Source organism: Chaetodon trifascialis, chromosome 6 (genome assembly GCF_039877785.1).
Source record: "Chaetodon trifascialis isolate fChaTrf1 chromosome 6, fChaTrf1.hap1, whole genome shotgun sequence".
Lineage (NCBI taxonomy): Eukaryota > Metazoa > Chordata > Actinopteri > Chaetodontiformes > Chaetodontidae > Chaetodon > Chaetodon trifascialis.
The window spans coordinates 24893163-24909931 of NC_092061.1; the positions used below are offsets into that span (position 1 = coordinate 24893163).

A 16769-nucleotide genomic window follows, 5' to 3' on the forward strand; every position below is an offset into this window, starting at 1 on the left:
GACTGAAGACTCCCTCAAATACAGTAACGGCCTCCTGCTTTGAGATTCTGTGCAATAGCACTGAAACAGCAGCGTAGTGACCACAAGCAAGCAGCTACTGGGCGGCAGCCTCATTATGGCTCAGCCAAGGTGATGAAACTCAATATCAATGCAGCTGAGAATGAGCAAAAACAATTAAGTCATACTATCATCTGTTAGCTATTAATGCAAGTTAGGGTTCATCACAACTTGGGTCTTATTTTTGTAGTTTTGGCCATCTCTTCTGCTACTGATGACACTATCATTTCTAACTTTCTAACTTTGAGAACGCACACACATCAAGGTGCAGACCAGTGTGAGCTTCAACGCAAGGCCATCTGAATGAAAGCACCGTCACTACGCCGCGCTTCAATCACCAAACATTTTCATTAACTTGCCTTCATCTGGTTTTCTTATATACAATTCATGACCTTGATCAGTCATGTGTAGATCAGTTATTTGACTCCTGGTGGATGCAGAATATTAAAAAGGAAATGTACATGACCATAAATACAAAACACATGATATTACAAGCAACTGAGTTTTTCAGTAGAGAGCAACAAACTGAACTCTTTCAGCGTCATTTTTCAAAACAGATCTCTTCCATCTCTGAATATGGATAATCTGACTCACTGGAAGTAGGCTGTTGATATAAGACCGCCATTTTATTCTCCTCCTGTTCTGCTGTCTGCATTTTATCATTTTCAAAGTCCCCATTGCTTCGAGAAACACGTTGTGAGTGAGCAGTATACGTACCGTAGCCACTTTAATGCCAGGACTGGCCTCCCCACATGCACATGTTCCATCAAAAAAGGTCCTGACACTGCTTTCCAAGGGCACCTTTGCTGCATCGTGGGCTTGGCACTGTTCAAAACAGTTGTGATTGGTTGAATAAGTACAAAAAAGTGTTTTTTTTTCCTTCTATACCTGAATGATATTGGTTACTGCCAGACCTATCTCCACCGCTGACATGGTGCTACCTTAACACACCCACCATGTTTAAATTTAACTTCCAGATGAATTTGCTGTAAATCTGTTCAGACTGTTGGCGTATTGCCCGCTTGGACAATATTCCCACATGTCAGCAGTTCATTTGGCGAGTACAATGTTATTACAACTGATAGAAATGACGTTCAAAGCTACAAAAATGTGACTCAAGTTGTAATAAACAATGATCATCCTTTTAAACCGACAGCTTGTCATCGTTGTCACGTTATTGAACCTCCCTGTGTCACTCTGCTCCTCTCAGTGGCTGTGATTCCTGCAGAGCTGGACATGCATTCAGCACAGAAAATGATGTGTTCAGTGTCCTCTGATTTATTAGTTTAAACGAGTTGCTGTTGCCCGATCGGTTATCATAGCAGACATCCAATCATCTCCGATTAAGATAAGGGACGAGTTAGAAATTGAACCGCTCATTTTGCTCTGAGAGTGATGTGACTCACCTGATGTACATAATGTCTCATCAGCTCTGTCATATTTCTTGATTAACGGGAATGTGAGCAGCCACGTGAGCACTGAATTCCTCCTTCATTCCAGGTTTAATTTGGTGGATTTAGCATCAGAGCTGCTCTAAAAAGAAGCTCCAGTGCTTCTTATTAGCTGCATCAATTAGTAGCTCTATTTTCCAAAGTTATCAGCAGTCTTTCTGGACTCTCCTCCACTAGCTGCAGATCCCAGGCCCTCAGAGAGTATCCCTGCTGCTCTACTTTGACGGGGGTTAATTTTGTATACAGACTTAAGTTATATCCCTTCACTTTAAATTTGACTTTACTTTACTCCCCTGCCACTGATTGATAATCCTGGCTTGTCCATGTGTGAGAGATCCCTTACCATAATCTCTGTCCTTTGATCAGTAAAAGTTGAAAGGATATATGGGAAAGAGGCTGATAAAGTGATTTCTGTGACAGTGGGTCGATGGAATAGCAGTGCTTTAAGTCATCCTGTTTGTCTTAGAAGAGCTGTGCTCTTAATAGTGATGTCCCTTGTGACTGATGCAATATCTCCACAGTTGGTGTAACAATGAATGCAGACAATGCTCGACTGTAAACGGTCCTGGGAAAAATAGCTCAATCAATTAAATGGCCCAAAATGTTTGTCTGATGAAAATGCAGATATGGCAAGCTGCAACGTATGGTCAGGATTTCAACAAATTGCACATTGCAGAAGTTTTGGCCCTCTGATGAGCATTTATTTTCGTGGCCTGCCGGCTCAGAGTTTGCATTCTCTCTCTGGCATCTGGCAAAGTTTAAACGTCTGTGGCTCCAACTTCTTATGAAAAGTCACTTCAGTCAGTGCCCATACTGAAGAAGGGATCCAATTGGGTTCCACACAGAAGTCTAAGATGAGTGGATGAAAGCTGTGGGAGAAAAGTTTGTGCAGCAAAGCAGCGATTTTCCTCCTCTTTTAGAGTTTTGAAGGGCTGCAGTGTGTGTGTGTGTGTGTGTGTGTGTGTGTGTGTGTGTGCGTGTGTGCATGTGTGTGTGTGTGTGTGTGTGTGTGTGAGTGGGTGAGTGCATGTGTGTGCGCGTGGCTCTACATCTTGCCTCCCCCCTTGTCAAGGAGCTCCCCTGAGCTTCCCTCTCTGTGCTTTGGCACTAGAAGTCACCTCCTTTGGTGTTCGGCAGGCAGGTACACAACAGGAGCAGCTCTCTCTCTCTGAGCTGTTGAACTTTTCGGGAGGGGAAGAAAGGGAAGGGGAAGATTAAAAACAGCCCTGTGATGTGGAGTGCCGAGCTGCCTCCTGAGAATTCCTGGCATAATAATTTAAATGATCAAATGATACAGAGGAGACTTGTTAGCTGAGAAACAGCCTCCTAGTTGGCCCCATGGGCCCGGTGCTGCCGCGCATGCATTGCAAAACAGCTCCTCTGTTGTGCTAAAGAATCCCGCTTTTTTTTTTTTTTTTTTTTTTACACCCCCTTTTCAGGAGCAGACTTTTTCTACACTTTGCCAAGGTGTATACTTGGGACTCAAGACTCCGTCACATATTCACGGCAGTCTTTTTGTCTTCTCTGCCATTCATCAGCATGTGAGGAGACTCATTAGATCTGATTTCTGTACATGTGAAGGGTCGGAACAGCACTTGTGTCATTAGGTCCAGCCTGCGAAAATTTCAAAGGCGTCTGAGTGGGGAAAGTCTAAGAGTCACTCTTTGGAAAGAAGTCTCAGTGGAATAGTCTGCCTCTGTTGAAACTGCGATGCAGAAAACTCTGTAATGTGCTTTACAGGCAGCGCACACAGTAAAACAGCTATTTTGCTTTTTTTGAAAAGTAGGAGTGTATGGATGTCACGTGAATCTTAGGAATTCTTTCTACAGAGATTTGTTTGCGTCTCTTTTCACAGATCCAGCTCCTGTGCTGGAGGCCTCACACACCCTGGAGGGAAGGCTGCAGCAGCTTCAGAGTTCGGCCCCAGACAGCGAGGCCCTGGTACGAGAGATCAGCGGGCACTGGAAGAAACACCTGGAGTACCTGGAAAAGACAGGTCTGACTCTTCTACATCAGGGAGCCATCCCTGCTTTTTTATTCTAATGCAGCGCTGAAGTGACTGCTATTGTCTGAAAGTGCCGGAAAGTTCATTTAAATGTACCAAAAAATATGAAAGAAACATGAAATATAGGCGCCTCAAGATGAAAATAATTGGTCATATTGACCCGTTTAATATCAGATCACGCAGCTGATGTTGGAAAACTCATGCCAGCCTTTTCCCTCCACAAAGAGCACTCAGAGGACGGTCCAGCAGTCTCAGGGGCAGCAGCAGCAGAGGAGGCACCAGCTTCCAGCTCCCCAGCCTCCCTGATGACCCCCAACAGCACGCCGGCTCCTAGGGCCTCGGGCTCCCCACAGCAGAACTACCAGGACGGAGCTGAGGGCCGAGGGTGAGAACCAGTGAACCGCTCCCTGCCTCTCACTGACTGTCATTAGAGATTTACATCTGGTTTATATTTCCTGCATTAGAAGAGATGAATGAACCCTCTTAACCACCCGTGACACCCAATTCGTACAGCACAGACCTCTGCTTACAATGACTTAAGTAATTATTTTAGGTCTTGTAGGTATTTTAATACTCATTACGGCAACATTATTCAAGTTTTAATGATCGATTAAAGGGTCATTTGTCTTGTGTCTGTAACCCTGCAAAATTAAAGTTTCAATGGGACGCAGTGAGAAGTCTGCAACAACAGCTGCAGTGAAAAAAGAAAACCAAAGCTGAATGTGCATCAAATGAGGCTTCAGAGTGCACCTAAAATACAGTCTTTTCCATGTAAATTGAAGTTGTTTAGTAGATGAACACATTTCTGTCTCAAGGCATAAAGTTGCATATTGTAGCAAGTAGTTTTTTTTTTCTCCCAGGGAGGAGGAGGAGAGCGCCAATGTTAGTTTGTCTGGCAAACTCTCAGAGGCCGAGGAGAAGATCAAGGTTCTGCATTCATGTAAGTGGTTTAAACACTGGCACGTACTGCAGCTGTTAAATTTAATTTCAACCTATTAAAGAGCCACTGCATGTATAATTGCTGTATGGTGCCCCCTGCTGAAACAAAGATGCCCCACTGCTGCTTTGTTGACATTACTGTAAGTTAAAGTGAACACATTTGTGAATGAAATTTGGTTATTGGCACGTGTAACAGTTTGATATTAGCTTTCAGTTCATTCTTTGACAGCTAACAGTGGCCCTACATTGTCTTTGTTTGAACTCAAACAGCCTTTTAATATGGAAAAGACATTGATGCATCCAAGAAGTGCATTGACAAACACATTGAGTGATGCAGCTCTAAGGTGAAAGTTCATATGCTGTTTTATTTTTCTCACTTTCCACGTCTGCCTGTCACCAGCTTTGAACACAGCACAGACTGAGCTGCTGGACCTGCGGTGTAAATACAACCAGGAGATGACCCACAAGTAAGACTCTGCCTCAGACTTTACGTTCAATGTTTATCTTACTGCATTTCTTACCACAAACTTTTACATCCCCACCTCCTCAAGCTGTGGTAGTTGCACGCCGCCACCTCTGTGGCCTTCCTCACAGCTCCGCATTGTGCCAGTGGAAGTGCTGAAGCCGCTCTTCTCTATTTTGCCGACATAAACTCATGTCCAGCGTAGAGCTGAGGAATGCCATTGTAAAGGCAGAGAGTGAGAGTGACTCAGCCACTAATGCAGGTCGATGAGAGAGGTCTGTGTTTGCCTTCACTGGCAGCTGGGCCTTGACAGCCCTCAAGAAGAATTGCTCCATTTAAAGATTGCTTCAGAAAACACTCTACCTTGTCCTGGTCTTTGAGCGCAATGTATCCACCGCACGCCTGAAATGAATCTGAGCTTGTATGAAGGATGTCGATAGACATTCAAAGTAAACACTCCTTTGTTTGGGTTGTGCTCCAGAGCACAGTCAGCCGCTGCTAATGGATTTTCTCCCAGGCTTAATCCATGGCACAATTGAACTGATGTTTCTAGACCCACTGCCATCCATTTTGTTGGATCGGACACATTTTCAGTTTGGCCTTACCTTTCGTGTGCAGCCGCGGTTTGAAAGTCCATCTCTGTTGTGTGGTTTGTCATACAGTGTGTGTGCTTGTGTTGTTCTGGTCTCATTTCTTTGGCCTGACAGTAACACCGCTGACCCCAGAGCAGCAGCTCCAGCTATCCCTCCCTGACCCTGAGTGTCTGAGCACTGGACCGGCCTCTATAACTCTCTCTGACTGTTTCCTCAATGTTGATAAGAAAGACTATTTGTCTGCTTCAGCGTGTGTAGCTGAGCAGGTAATCAATACAAAACATTTTCCGTACTGCACAAGTTCATTAAACGTGGCGCTGACACCTGTTAGTGTTTGCTGTCAGCAGGGCACCATCTATCCTGGCCTTATTGATAGGACCAGGCCATAGCCAAGACCCTCTGCAACCAGTGCGGCACCACACAACACTGATGAGCGGTAATGCCAAGAACAGGTCTGCTTTGAGTCTGAGTATCTGACTGATTCCATGTCTCGCTATAGAAAAATTGGAGTCTTGTGTTTTGCTTGCGAGCACACATGACACACTGATTCTATTGGATCACTGAGATTTTAGGTAAATATGCAGCCTGATGTGAGACAATGGGAGCAGCTGAGGGCAAACATGAAAGAGAACGAAGGTTTGGCTGAATGCAGTTTGTTTAATGTGGATTAAAAAAGTCTAGTGTGTTCTTTGAACACGTTCGTCTTTTGGTGAAAAGGAGTCCTGAAACTTGAGAAAGCTACGTATGTGCTTATTTAAATCAATCACAGCATCCTCGTTAATTCATCCCTATCTACCTTTTGAAAATCAGGTCCCATGTGTGCAAAATGAAACTGTTGAACTTCAAACAAACCTCATGAATAATCCTGCTGAGCCTCTGTTTAAATTAGACTACTCTGATTGTTAGATGTATGGAGGCGAGTTGGAGTTCTGAGGATACGAATCATACACACTTGTGCATCCGCTGGCCACTGCTCCATGTCATTGGCACGGTGTCTAAGTTTCTGGGATTTTTAATGACCTGCAGAGGAGTTTCTCTTCAACTTTTATGCACCTGTTCATGCGTTTTTCAAGCAGATTATGATATTTGTCCAATATCTTAATATGGCAGACCGATATTTAATATTCCCTTTACCAGAAGACTTTGACACAGCATCCCATAGGGAGATACAAATTAGAGAAAGTATAATTGTACAGTGAAATGAATTAGTAGAATTTAAAAATATATATCCCTTTTTTGGGTGGCTAGTGAAATATTCCCTATGGGACATGCATTTGGACTCATGGCCTCATTGGTTGTGAAATCCTGGTGACATTTACGCATATTTGGTGCTGAAGTGTCAGCAGAGGAGCAATAATACACTCAATGTCCTTATTTTCAAAACGTGTGATGATATGATAGCTTTGAATATAGCTGAAAAGTCACCGTCCAGAAGTAAAAGGGGAGCCACTGAAGTCATGGAGTTGTCGTCCTTGTTGATGTTTCACCGTCAGACATAATGTGCTGTTCTATGGATGAGCGCTGTTACACTGTAGTCACCAAGCTTATGTTTAACAGAGGCACTGAGCCATTTTTTGTTTTTGTCATTTGGTGTAATTATTGAGTCAATTATTTTAAGGTCTGAAAACTCTTTATTCCAAGACTTCCTGAAGTGGATGTCGGGAAAATAGAAATGACATTTACTTTCAGGACGTCGGCCTCTCAGAACAAGCCAGCTGTAACTGTCATGTTTTATTTTTTACAGGATTATATAACTTACCAAATGTGTAACAATTTATTTTTCATGTGTTTGCTGTTTATTGGAGAGTGGCAGTATCTCCTCAGTCACCCTGTGGCTCTCTGTCTGGGTGTGTGTTTCAGGGCAGAGGAGGTTGACGCCGTCATGGCAAATCTTGAGAAGGCAAACCAGGTGAGTACAGTCTTCCTCTGCACTTCTCTGATTGAGATGCTCCTTCGTTAAGGTAATCATTCCTGTAATCAAGCCTTGGCTTTAATTAGACTCCCTCCGTCCTGTGCTCCCCCCTCCCCCTTCCTCCCCCTTCCACCTCCCCTCCCCTGAGTGTGTGATTAGCGAGTGTAAACCTGAGCCCCTGTCGGTGGGCGTGCTATGGCAGCACGGCTCCACTCAGCAGAGAACGGGAGACTGCCGAGTGCGACTGATGCCGGAGTGCCAAACGCCGGGGTTCTTAGTTATCTCAGTGCCTTGATTGCTTCCTGTCCTGGTGATACCTCTTTTCTTCTGCTCCTTTCTTCTCTCCTCTGCTTTTCTCTCCCATGCTCTTTTTCCTCACTCCGCTGCTCTCTGCCAGCAGCTCCGAGATAAATGTTCTCAAAATGAATCATTAATTAGCAGGCCGGGTGTGACAGAGCAGGTAAACAGTTTGGGGAATAAAGTGGGCCGACTAAACAGCCCCCTCAGCAGAATAAACCGTGGCTGCACTCGCCTGCTCGGGCCTGCTTTTAACGCGGCTCTAAAATTTCAGAGCCCCCTTTGATTTATGTGTACGCTCTCACCTTGATCATCTCATTAGCCAATTGATGTGGCTGTTGTAGGAAAACTGTAATGCTGTGATGCCATGTGTGTGCACAGAGAGCTGAAATGGCCCAGAGGGAAGTGGAGAGGCTAAAGGAGCAGTTAGCCAGTGGCCAGAGTGCCACCACGGGGAGCTGCCATCCAGCAGAGGGCACTAGCAGGGTAAGAATAATGTCTCCATCTGTCACATGCTTTTTGGTTGTTGGCCATCTCTAGGCACAATTGGAATGTAACTAAATATATTTACTCAAATCGTGTACTCAATTTTGGGATACTTTACTTAATTACTTCCATTATGTGCTACTTTGTGCTTCACTCCAGGACATTTCAGAGATAATTATTGTACTTTTTGCTCCACGACATTTATGTGACTTTGCAGATTTTTCCAGGCAAATAGATTTCACATACAAACCATGATCAATGTCACAATATTATGCATTCTTATAAATAACCTCCCAAGAGTATGTAACATGTTAGAATAGTTCCCTGACAACCAGCCACCACATTAAAATTCTGCTTACATGTTAATGCAGCACGGATAATAATACAATAACGCATAAAAATCAAATACTGACAGACCATGAGTCATTTCACTTTTGATACTTTAAGTACATTTTGATAATAGGACATCATAGTTTTACTTAAGTGTTTGAATGCAGGGCTTTTAGTCATAATGGAGTAGCTCCCCATATGCATAAAAACCAGACAGAGAAAATATAGTAAAAAACAGCCATTGGCCAGTAATAGACAAATACAACTCAGTCAGAAGAAATAATAATAATAATAATAATAATAAACTTTATTACAGACTCAATGGTCCAGATAAGAGCAAAACAATACATATAAAAGATATCAGATCTTGCATTTTCAAATTTGACAGCACCTGGTTTAATAATTTTTTTTTGTATCTGTGTCTCTGTCTCAATCAAAGCGTGGACAAACTAACGTAAAAAGATAATCATCACCTTGATCACCTGTGAAACATACAGTGTAGTACAAAGTCTTAAAACATAATTATGTAAATATCTTTTCTAAGCTGCAAAATGGATTTTAATTGGTATAGAGATGCTGTGACTAGTACCTTATTACCACATACAATCACTTTGTTAAATGAGACTGCTGTATTAATTGTTACCTCATCATCAAGTCAAAGAGTTCCCAACTGTCTGAATAATATCAACACTGCAGAGGTTGTGATTCACAGGCTTGTCTCTTACATTTTCTCCTCTCCTCACTCCTCTCATCACTTTTTTCCTCCCACTCACCACCTTTGTCACATCTCCTTCTCGCCCCGTCAGGAGAAGAATGAGAAGGGCGAGGTGCTGCCCTCCCAGCTGGAGGCCGCCTTGCTGGCTAAGGACCGTGAAATACTCCGTCTTCTTGAAAATATCCAGCGGCTGCAGTTCACACTGCAGGAAGTTCAAGAGACCTCGGCCAATCAGATCTTAGAGCTGGAGCGCCAGCTGGCCTATAAGACCGAAGCTATCGAGGTGAGTGGCTGTGGCACGTGAGGAGTGACACAGCAAGACGAACACATCCTCAGTCCTCGGTGGATCTGATAACTAATGAAAGCAAACATGCTGCTTCGCCTTTTCCATTTCAGAGATTAGAAGCTAAACTGCAATCCCAGATGGACTATGAAGAGATTAAAACTGAACTCAGGTGATCATTTTAGTGTACACTGAACATGCAACTCCTTTATAATAATATGAATTAAAATCCCAAAAATTGACTTTGTCTGCATGTTTGTTTGTGTCTGTAGTATCCTAAAGGTCATGAAGCTGGCTTCAGCAAATGGCAGCTCGTCTCAGGTTTGTGTGCTCCTGCATCTCACTGCTCACACATCACAGCAGACCTTTGGTTTCTTCTTAATGTCCCCTTGCTGTCAGAGAAGAAAAACTACAGCAGTGCCATTGAATGCTTCACTGATCGTCATCCATTATAGGGATATCTACAGCCGCTGTAATTGATTAATTGAAAATTAACAGCTTGTGTGTGTGTTGTGTGTGTAGGATTCTGCCAAGGCTGCAGAGGCTCTTTTGCTGGATAAAGAGGCCTTTCTTCCATCTCACAAATACCTGGTGGATAAGGCCCGAATTTTGCACAGCATTGGTAAAATAAATGTCTCTCATGTTTCATTTTGTCTGTAAAACCTGGTTTTAATTAGTTTACCCCAGTATGCCACAAAGGGAGCAGTGAGTTTTGTCATCTTCCAAAAACCTGCTCATAGTTCACCGATTGCTTGGCAGTCATTGGTCAGGCTTAATCAATTCTGGAGTCAATGTTTTTAGACTTAATTCTCTTTGCGTGAACTGAACCTGCAAGATGTAGTGTGGGTTTGCAAGTCCAGAAAGCAAGTGAGTTAATTCATGAAGTATTTGTCATCAGCTAGGTAATAATTAGCCACTTTGATTACACTCGTGCTAAAGTCACGCAGCGCTCTGTGTTACACATGAGCTCGGTCAGTGAACGTGTTTTCTGTCATCAGATGATGACCAGTCAGAGGATGCAGGCAGAGACACAGGCAGGCCGCCCGCCTCCCACTCGTCCTCCTCTCAGGCAGATGGCCGTGCCTCCCCCAGCCCCGGCCCCCCCACCCTGGACGGCTCCTCCTCCAGCCACGATCTACCACGTCCCTTCTCCGTGTCCCCATGCTCCGGGGACAGACTGTCGGGAGACCACATCCTTCACAAGCAGCTCCTCTCCCCTCACTTTAAAAAGGAGGGCCTCATGGCTTTTCCCACCGCCCTCTATGCAGCCAAAGTCGCCCTCATGTCAGCCACCCAAGGGTCTGTGGGGGCGGGCAGCGTTGACGCTGGCTTGCCCAGTGACCAGTCAGAAAGCGGCAGCTCGACCGCAGGAGACGACGACCAACTGGACACAGCAGAGATTGCCTTCCAGGTGAAGGAGCAGCTCCTGAAGCATAACATTGGTCAGCGTGTGTTTGGTCACTATGTGCTGGGCCTCTCTCAGGGCTCGGTCAGTGAGATCCTGGCAAGACCCAAACCCTGGAGGAAGCTGACTGTGAAGGGCAAAGAACCGTTCATTAAGATGAAGCAGTTTCTCTCTGATGAACAGAACATCCTGGCGCTTAGGACCATCCAGGTCCGCCAGAGAGGTGAGTGGGGTCACAGTGACGTAGCAGAACTCCATTTGATTCTGCCACTTACAATGTCATGATGTACAACTTTACAACAGAGAGCAAAGGGGAGGTCCAGACAGACTTTTTAAACAAGTCACACCCTTCACCATATTTTCGAAACCCTCAGCTTGGAGGTGAACTGCACACAACAATGACAGTTAAAAGATATGTCTGGCAATATTATATATTTTTCTTATTGTCGACAATCCACGAAAAGACCAAAACCAACAACAAATGTATCTAACACGTGTAGTATTTGTAGCCAAAGTCTGTGTGTCTTATTCATTTGTGCTTAATTGTTGTCCAAAAGCACATCAGTGAGCCACATGGTTGTGCTGAGTGACATGTTCCTTTATTTGCATCAACATGAGCGCTGCAGTTTATTCTGCATCAGTCCCACACACACTGTCCTGCTGCTGCAAATGATCTCAGCAAAAAATGTGCATTAATCCACATCTGAAAACAGTCCCCAACAAATACACCACATGTTTGTTAAAGCTACAGTACCCAGCTGTTATAGAAAATTACTGAAACTTTTTTCATTTTTAATATATGTTACCCCAGTTTAAAAGATGTACGTCTTCAGTAGGATTGAATTCACTTGTTTTGTTTTTTTCCATTGGATTTGTTGACATACGTAGCTTTAAGTGCAGTAGGTTAAAGCTGAGCCAGCATGTAGTTGTGCATAAACCAGTGGCCATTACCATTGGATAGATTTGGTAACTTTAACCCTCACACCCTTGTTTTGTATGGAAAAGTGATTGTCAGTATATTGTAGTGAAACATGTAGCCAAAGCTACCAAAATAAGAAGCATGTTGTAAAGGAAAGTTCCTGAGAGTGTTTAAAGGATTTCCAAGTGTGTGAAGCTATGATGTCCCAGTACGTTTGTAGAGCCAGTGTAATCGTGCCGTCTTGTTTTGGTGGCTTAGCTTCTGGACCTGTGTACATTTACACCTTCTAATCTACTTGGACCTCATCCTTGGCTTCTTCGCAGTTTCCTCTGCCATGTTTGTAGTGTTACTTTTAAACTTTGTTTTCTCCCTAGATTCACAGCTTTTGAAAGTTGAGCTTCCCGTATACTGCAACCTCAGACAGCACACGCTCAAAGGCAGCCATTGATCTACCAGTCAAAAGCAAAGCCTTGGAACTGCTCTCTGATCAACCATCCCACTCACCCCCTCCTCTCTCCTCTCTCTCTCTCTCTCTCTCTATCTCTATCTCTTTCTGTTACCCTCTGTGGCAGGGAGCATCACTCCGCGCATCCGAACTCCTGAAACTGGGTCAGACGACGCCATTAGGAATATCCTGGAGCAGGCCAAGAAGGAGATCCAGTCCCAGAGGGGAGGTGAGGAAGGAGCTGCGAATCATAAGTCATCATTAAAAGCCATATTGATTGATTTTTTTTTTTTTTTAAATTGACAATGTTTACTGTTTTTATTAGGAATTTCAATCACAGTTTTATTGCATCTAAATTACAAAGTGGATTTGAGAATTCATCAGCGTGTGGCTCTTTCTTGTGCAGGTGATGGCAAGTCGTCTCTGAACAGCTTATCAGGCAGGAGCAGTAACGGGCCAGGCAGCAGCTCTGATGAAACCATAAAGAGCATCCTAGAACAAGCCAGGAGGGAGATGGAGGCCCAGCAGCAGGCCCTGATGGAGATGGAGGCCTGCGGGAGGGCCCCGACTGCTAGCTCAGGAGTTCAGGTAGAGCGTCCGGGGCCCCCCGAGCGCTCCAGGGGCCTGCCTTTACCCATCTCCATCAAACAGGAGGAAGGAGGTTGCGTTACAGTCTGCATGGCCAACCCCATCAGCAGCCCCCAGACACCGCTCAGTGTCCTCTCCCCGGCCGCTTTCGTCCAGAACATCATCCGCAAAGTCAAATCAGAGATTGGCGAAGCGGGCACCTACTTCGACCAGCACTGGTCTCAGGAGCGGAACACAATGGTGCATGGTGGCGGAGGTAGCTCTCGGCCCTTCAATTCGGTCTCACCCTCCTTGTCTTCCTCCTCCTCCGGGCCTTCAGCCTTGCCCCGGCCCTGGCCTCGCCTGGAGAACGGCGAGTGTCTCCCCAACAGCGAGGAGGCGTCTGCTGCCGAGGACGAGCTGGGGCTGGGCCGACCAGTGGAGGTGAAAGTGGAGTCAGACACATCAGTAAGCGGAGAGTCTCCTGGCCCCGGTCCAGGAAGGCTGTCCTACTACCCAGCGTACATCCCCCGCGCCCTAAAGCCCACCGTGCCACCGCTGACTCCAGAACAGTATGAGATGTACATGTACCGGGAGGTGGACACCATCGAGCTGACGAGGCAGGTGAAGGAGAAGCTGGCAAAGAACGGCATCTGTCAGAGGATCTTTGGTGAAAAGGTCAGATTTTGCTCTTTCTTATTAAGAAAAAGAAACGCATGCAGGGTGCAGTACGAGCAGCCGGCTAAGACGCTGCTGTTGACCTGTGTATTACATATTTGTCACACTGGATGTTGTCAGATCATCAGGCTACATGTAATAAAATGAAAAAGTATTTGTTCCCTTTAAATGTAATAGTAGACTGCACCAGTTTGGCAGTAAAAACCACACTTCTTCTAATTTTCTATCAGTGTTATACTTTGCTTTTTTTGGTTTTAATGCAGACAGACACATTTGAAGTGCTTCAGTCGAGCTATCCTGTCTCTGCTGAGTTCATGTTAGGGCGTTGTCAAGGCCACAACAAAACTTTTAAATTTTGTTTTTCACCCTTACATCTGCTTTTGTGGTTTGGATAATTGTCTTCTGGGGCAACACAGCTCATGGACAGATGACTGGACTCTTCTTTTATAGAATGTTTTGGCGCTGAGCAGAGTTTGTGCTTCCCTTAAAAGAACAAGTCCTGAGTCTCTACTTTTTGCTGCTCTTTGCATAGAACATTATCCTAAACGCCTTTAGGAGCACTCTCCTTAAATCCTATTTTTCACCTCTCTCTCATTATTATCAGCAGTGCTCTTAGCGGAGAGGTCTGCATTTCTTTGGATGTCCAGCTAGGATTTTTTTGTGACTTCCTGGATGAGTTGTTGCTGTGCCCAAGTAGAAGCTCTGGGAGGCCGGCCACAAGTTTCCCCACACTGCTGTTCTCTCCATGTAAATAGCTCTCCCTGTGGTTCGGTGGCTTTGTCAGCCTCTCCAGACAGATTTCAACAACTTGTCTCTTCTGGAATTTCCTGTGTGGCACAGAGTGCTCGTCAGAATGGTGTGGTGTCCGTCTGTGTTCAATCATCTGAATCTAGTTATCGGTCAGATGTGGCTGGTTGAGTCACAAAGCACAAATGCTTTTAAAAATGGGCGAGATCTGTGTTCTCCTTAAATGAATGGAATCATAATTGTAATGTGTTGTCCATACGTCAAATGGAACATTTTATTTTTATTTATTTATATTTAAAAAAAACAAAAAAACATTTGGAGCCATTCACTGTGACAGTTTTTCCTGAAAGCTACTGTATGTTCTCTGTCGGTTTTAATAGTTCAGTACCCAGAAAATATGCTTTTGTGAGCAGAATATCCCTCTGGGTATTTCTCTAGACACCTTTGTCACTTGTCACAGTTCATCCTGTGTGCATTAGATAACACATTTTGGTTTCATGGTGTATATCTTATATTTTGATGATATTAAGGGTCTCGATTCTCCAGCTCGGGCCTTTCTGTTAGAGGTAATCATATTTATAAATTTGACAGCTTTATAATATTCTTAATCTGAGTTCCACTTAAACAAATTTTTCTGGCACATTCAGGTGTGTGTTGAGATTTTATTCATAAATTTAAAAAAGATGAAAAAAGCATTACTTTTAAAAACTTTTTCTGTTGGTTCATGGCCACACATATTCTGGATTAATTCATGATCAATGATACAAATCCCACCGTGGCTATTAAAAATTCTGTTTTGGTTATTTCCTTGCAATGTGCTGCAGCTCTCCCTTAAGTGAGTGAAGTTAGTGTTGAAATAAACTCAGATGATGTATTGCTTCCCCCTAGTGGTTGTTTGCTGGAAGTGTACCACTGAGGCTTTACTGTCCGTCAAAACCAAACCGTTTTTTTTTTTCTTTTATAATGATAATTTAGAAAATCTATGACCACTTGTACATTTGCTGTCAGTACTGTTACCAGATAGCAGGTGTAGTCACAATACGTTAACCTGTACTGTTTGGGACAGGTGCTGGGGCTTTCTCAGGGCAGCGTGAGCGACATGCTGTCTCGGCCAAAACCCTGGAGCAAGCTAACCCAGAAAGGCAGGGAGCCCTTCATCCGTATGCAGCTGTGGTTACTGGACCAGCTAGGCCAGAGCCTCAGCCAGCCCCCGAATCAGGGCCATGCTCAGGGTGAGACTGCAGTTCACACACACTCACATCAGCGGAGTCTGACAAGAATGAATCACACTTCAGATGCAACGTACCAAACTGGAATAAACCTACATTGTTGCAGTGTTTCATACAGTAAGACTTCTGCAGTGGCTGCATCAGGGCTAAAGGTTTACTGTTGCTTTTGTGATGCTTCCCAACTCTAGAAAAAAGCCCAGTGACGGCCCAGTCCTCACCCTCCCCACCTCCCAGCCCTGCGGAGAGCCACCCCAGTCCGCTGGTTGAGCCTGTCAGCCTCTCACTGGAGAGCAGTAAGGAGAACCAGCAGCCTGAGAGCCTGGGACTGGGGTTGACCCCCCACCCAGAGGGAGGGAAATCTACTCCCAGCCTCATCGCACTGCATCAGCCCACAAACCCGCTGGGTATCCAGGAGCTGGTGGCCATGTCTCCAGAGCTAGACACCTACGCCATCACCAAGAAGGTCAAGGAGGTGCTAACAGACAACAACCTAGGTGGGTGGAAGTTCACACTGTGGGGTTGAGCTGATGAACACAGACACAAGTCCTACGTAGACTTTCTATGTTTGTTTCCCACAGGCCAGCGTCTTTTCGGGGAGACTATCCTTGGTCTGACTCAAGGCTCAGTGTCCGACCTGCTCTCCAGGCCCAAACCGTGGCACAAACTCAGCCTGAAAGGCAGGGAGCCGTTTGTCCGCATGCAGCTGTGGCTTAATGATCCTCACAATGTAGACAAGCTGAGGGCCATGAAGAAGATGGAGAAAAAAGGTAGGGACCCAGAGTCTATACTGTAATATCTTTCAGTACAGGTTTGAGAATTTGTTGTTGTTTTGTAATCCCCTCATGTTGTATATCGCCGTCTTCCTTCCAGCCTATCTGAAAAGGCGGTACGGGCTGCTGAGCACCGGCTCAGACAGCGACTCACCCAGCACTCGTTCTGAGTGTGTGAGTCCGGCCTTGGCCTCGCTGGACCTATGCCCCTACAGCCAGGTGAAGAAGCCTCGGGTGGTGCTGGGAGCTGAGGAGAAGGAAGCCCTGAGGAAGGCCTACCTCCTGGAGCCCTACCCCTCTCAAAATACTATAGAGATACTGGCCTCCCAGCTCAAACTCAAAACCAACACTGTCATCAACTGGTTCCACAACTACAGGCCAGTCCAATGACCTTTCTGTCCTTTGCTAATGGCTGCCTCTGTTGTTTTCATTACTTCTATACTTTTACTTTAAGCTGCAGCTCAGTATCTAAAATGTA

General features: G+C 44.9%; 1 protein-coding gene across 2 annotated transcripts in view; it reads left to right on the forward strand.

Moving 5' to 3' along the window:
• cux2b (cut-like homeobox 2b) overlaps positions 1 to 16769 on the forward strand; it is an 83067-nt gene that overhangs the window by 62267 nt on the left and 4031 nt on the right. Inside the window, exons 5-21 of one of the 2 annotated variants that reach the window (XM_070964352.1) lie at positions 3364 to 3504; positions 3688 to 3898; positions 4374 to 4453; positions 4853 to 4919; positions 7369 to 7417; positions 8099 to 8203; positions 9340 to 9531; positions 9645 to 9703; positions 9804 to 9852; positions 10054 to 10153; positions 10530 to 11159; positions 12428 to 12529; positions 12707 to 13545; positions 15359 to 15524; positions 15710 to 16015; positions 16100 to 16288; positions 16392 to 16668. In XM_070964352.1, the coding sequence (XP_070820453.1) occupies positions 3364 to 3504; positions 3688 to 3898; positions 4374 to 4453; positions 4853 to 4919; positions 7369 to 7417; positions 8099 to 8203; positions 9340 to 9531; positions 9645 to 9703; positions 9804 to 9852; positions 10054 to 10153; positions 10530 to 11159; positions 12428 to 12529; positions 12707 to 13545; positions 15359 to 15524; positions 15710 to 16015; positions 16100 to 16288; positions 16392 to 16668 (3562 nt within the window). The remainder of the gene's footprint in view (positions 1 to 3363; positions 3505 to 3687; positions 3899 to 4373; positions 4454 to 4852; positions 4920 to 7368; positions 7418 to 8098; positions 8204 to 9339; positions 9532 to 9644; positions 9704 to 9803; positions 9853 to 10053; positions 10154 to 10529; positions 11160 to 12427; positions 12530 to 12706; positions 13546 to 15358; positions 15525 to 15709; positions 16016 to 16099; positions 16289 to 16391; positions 16669 to 16769) is intronic. The other variant, XM_070964353.1, reaches the window with a different exon arrangement.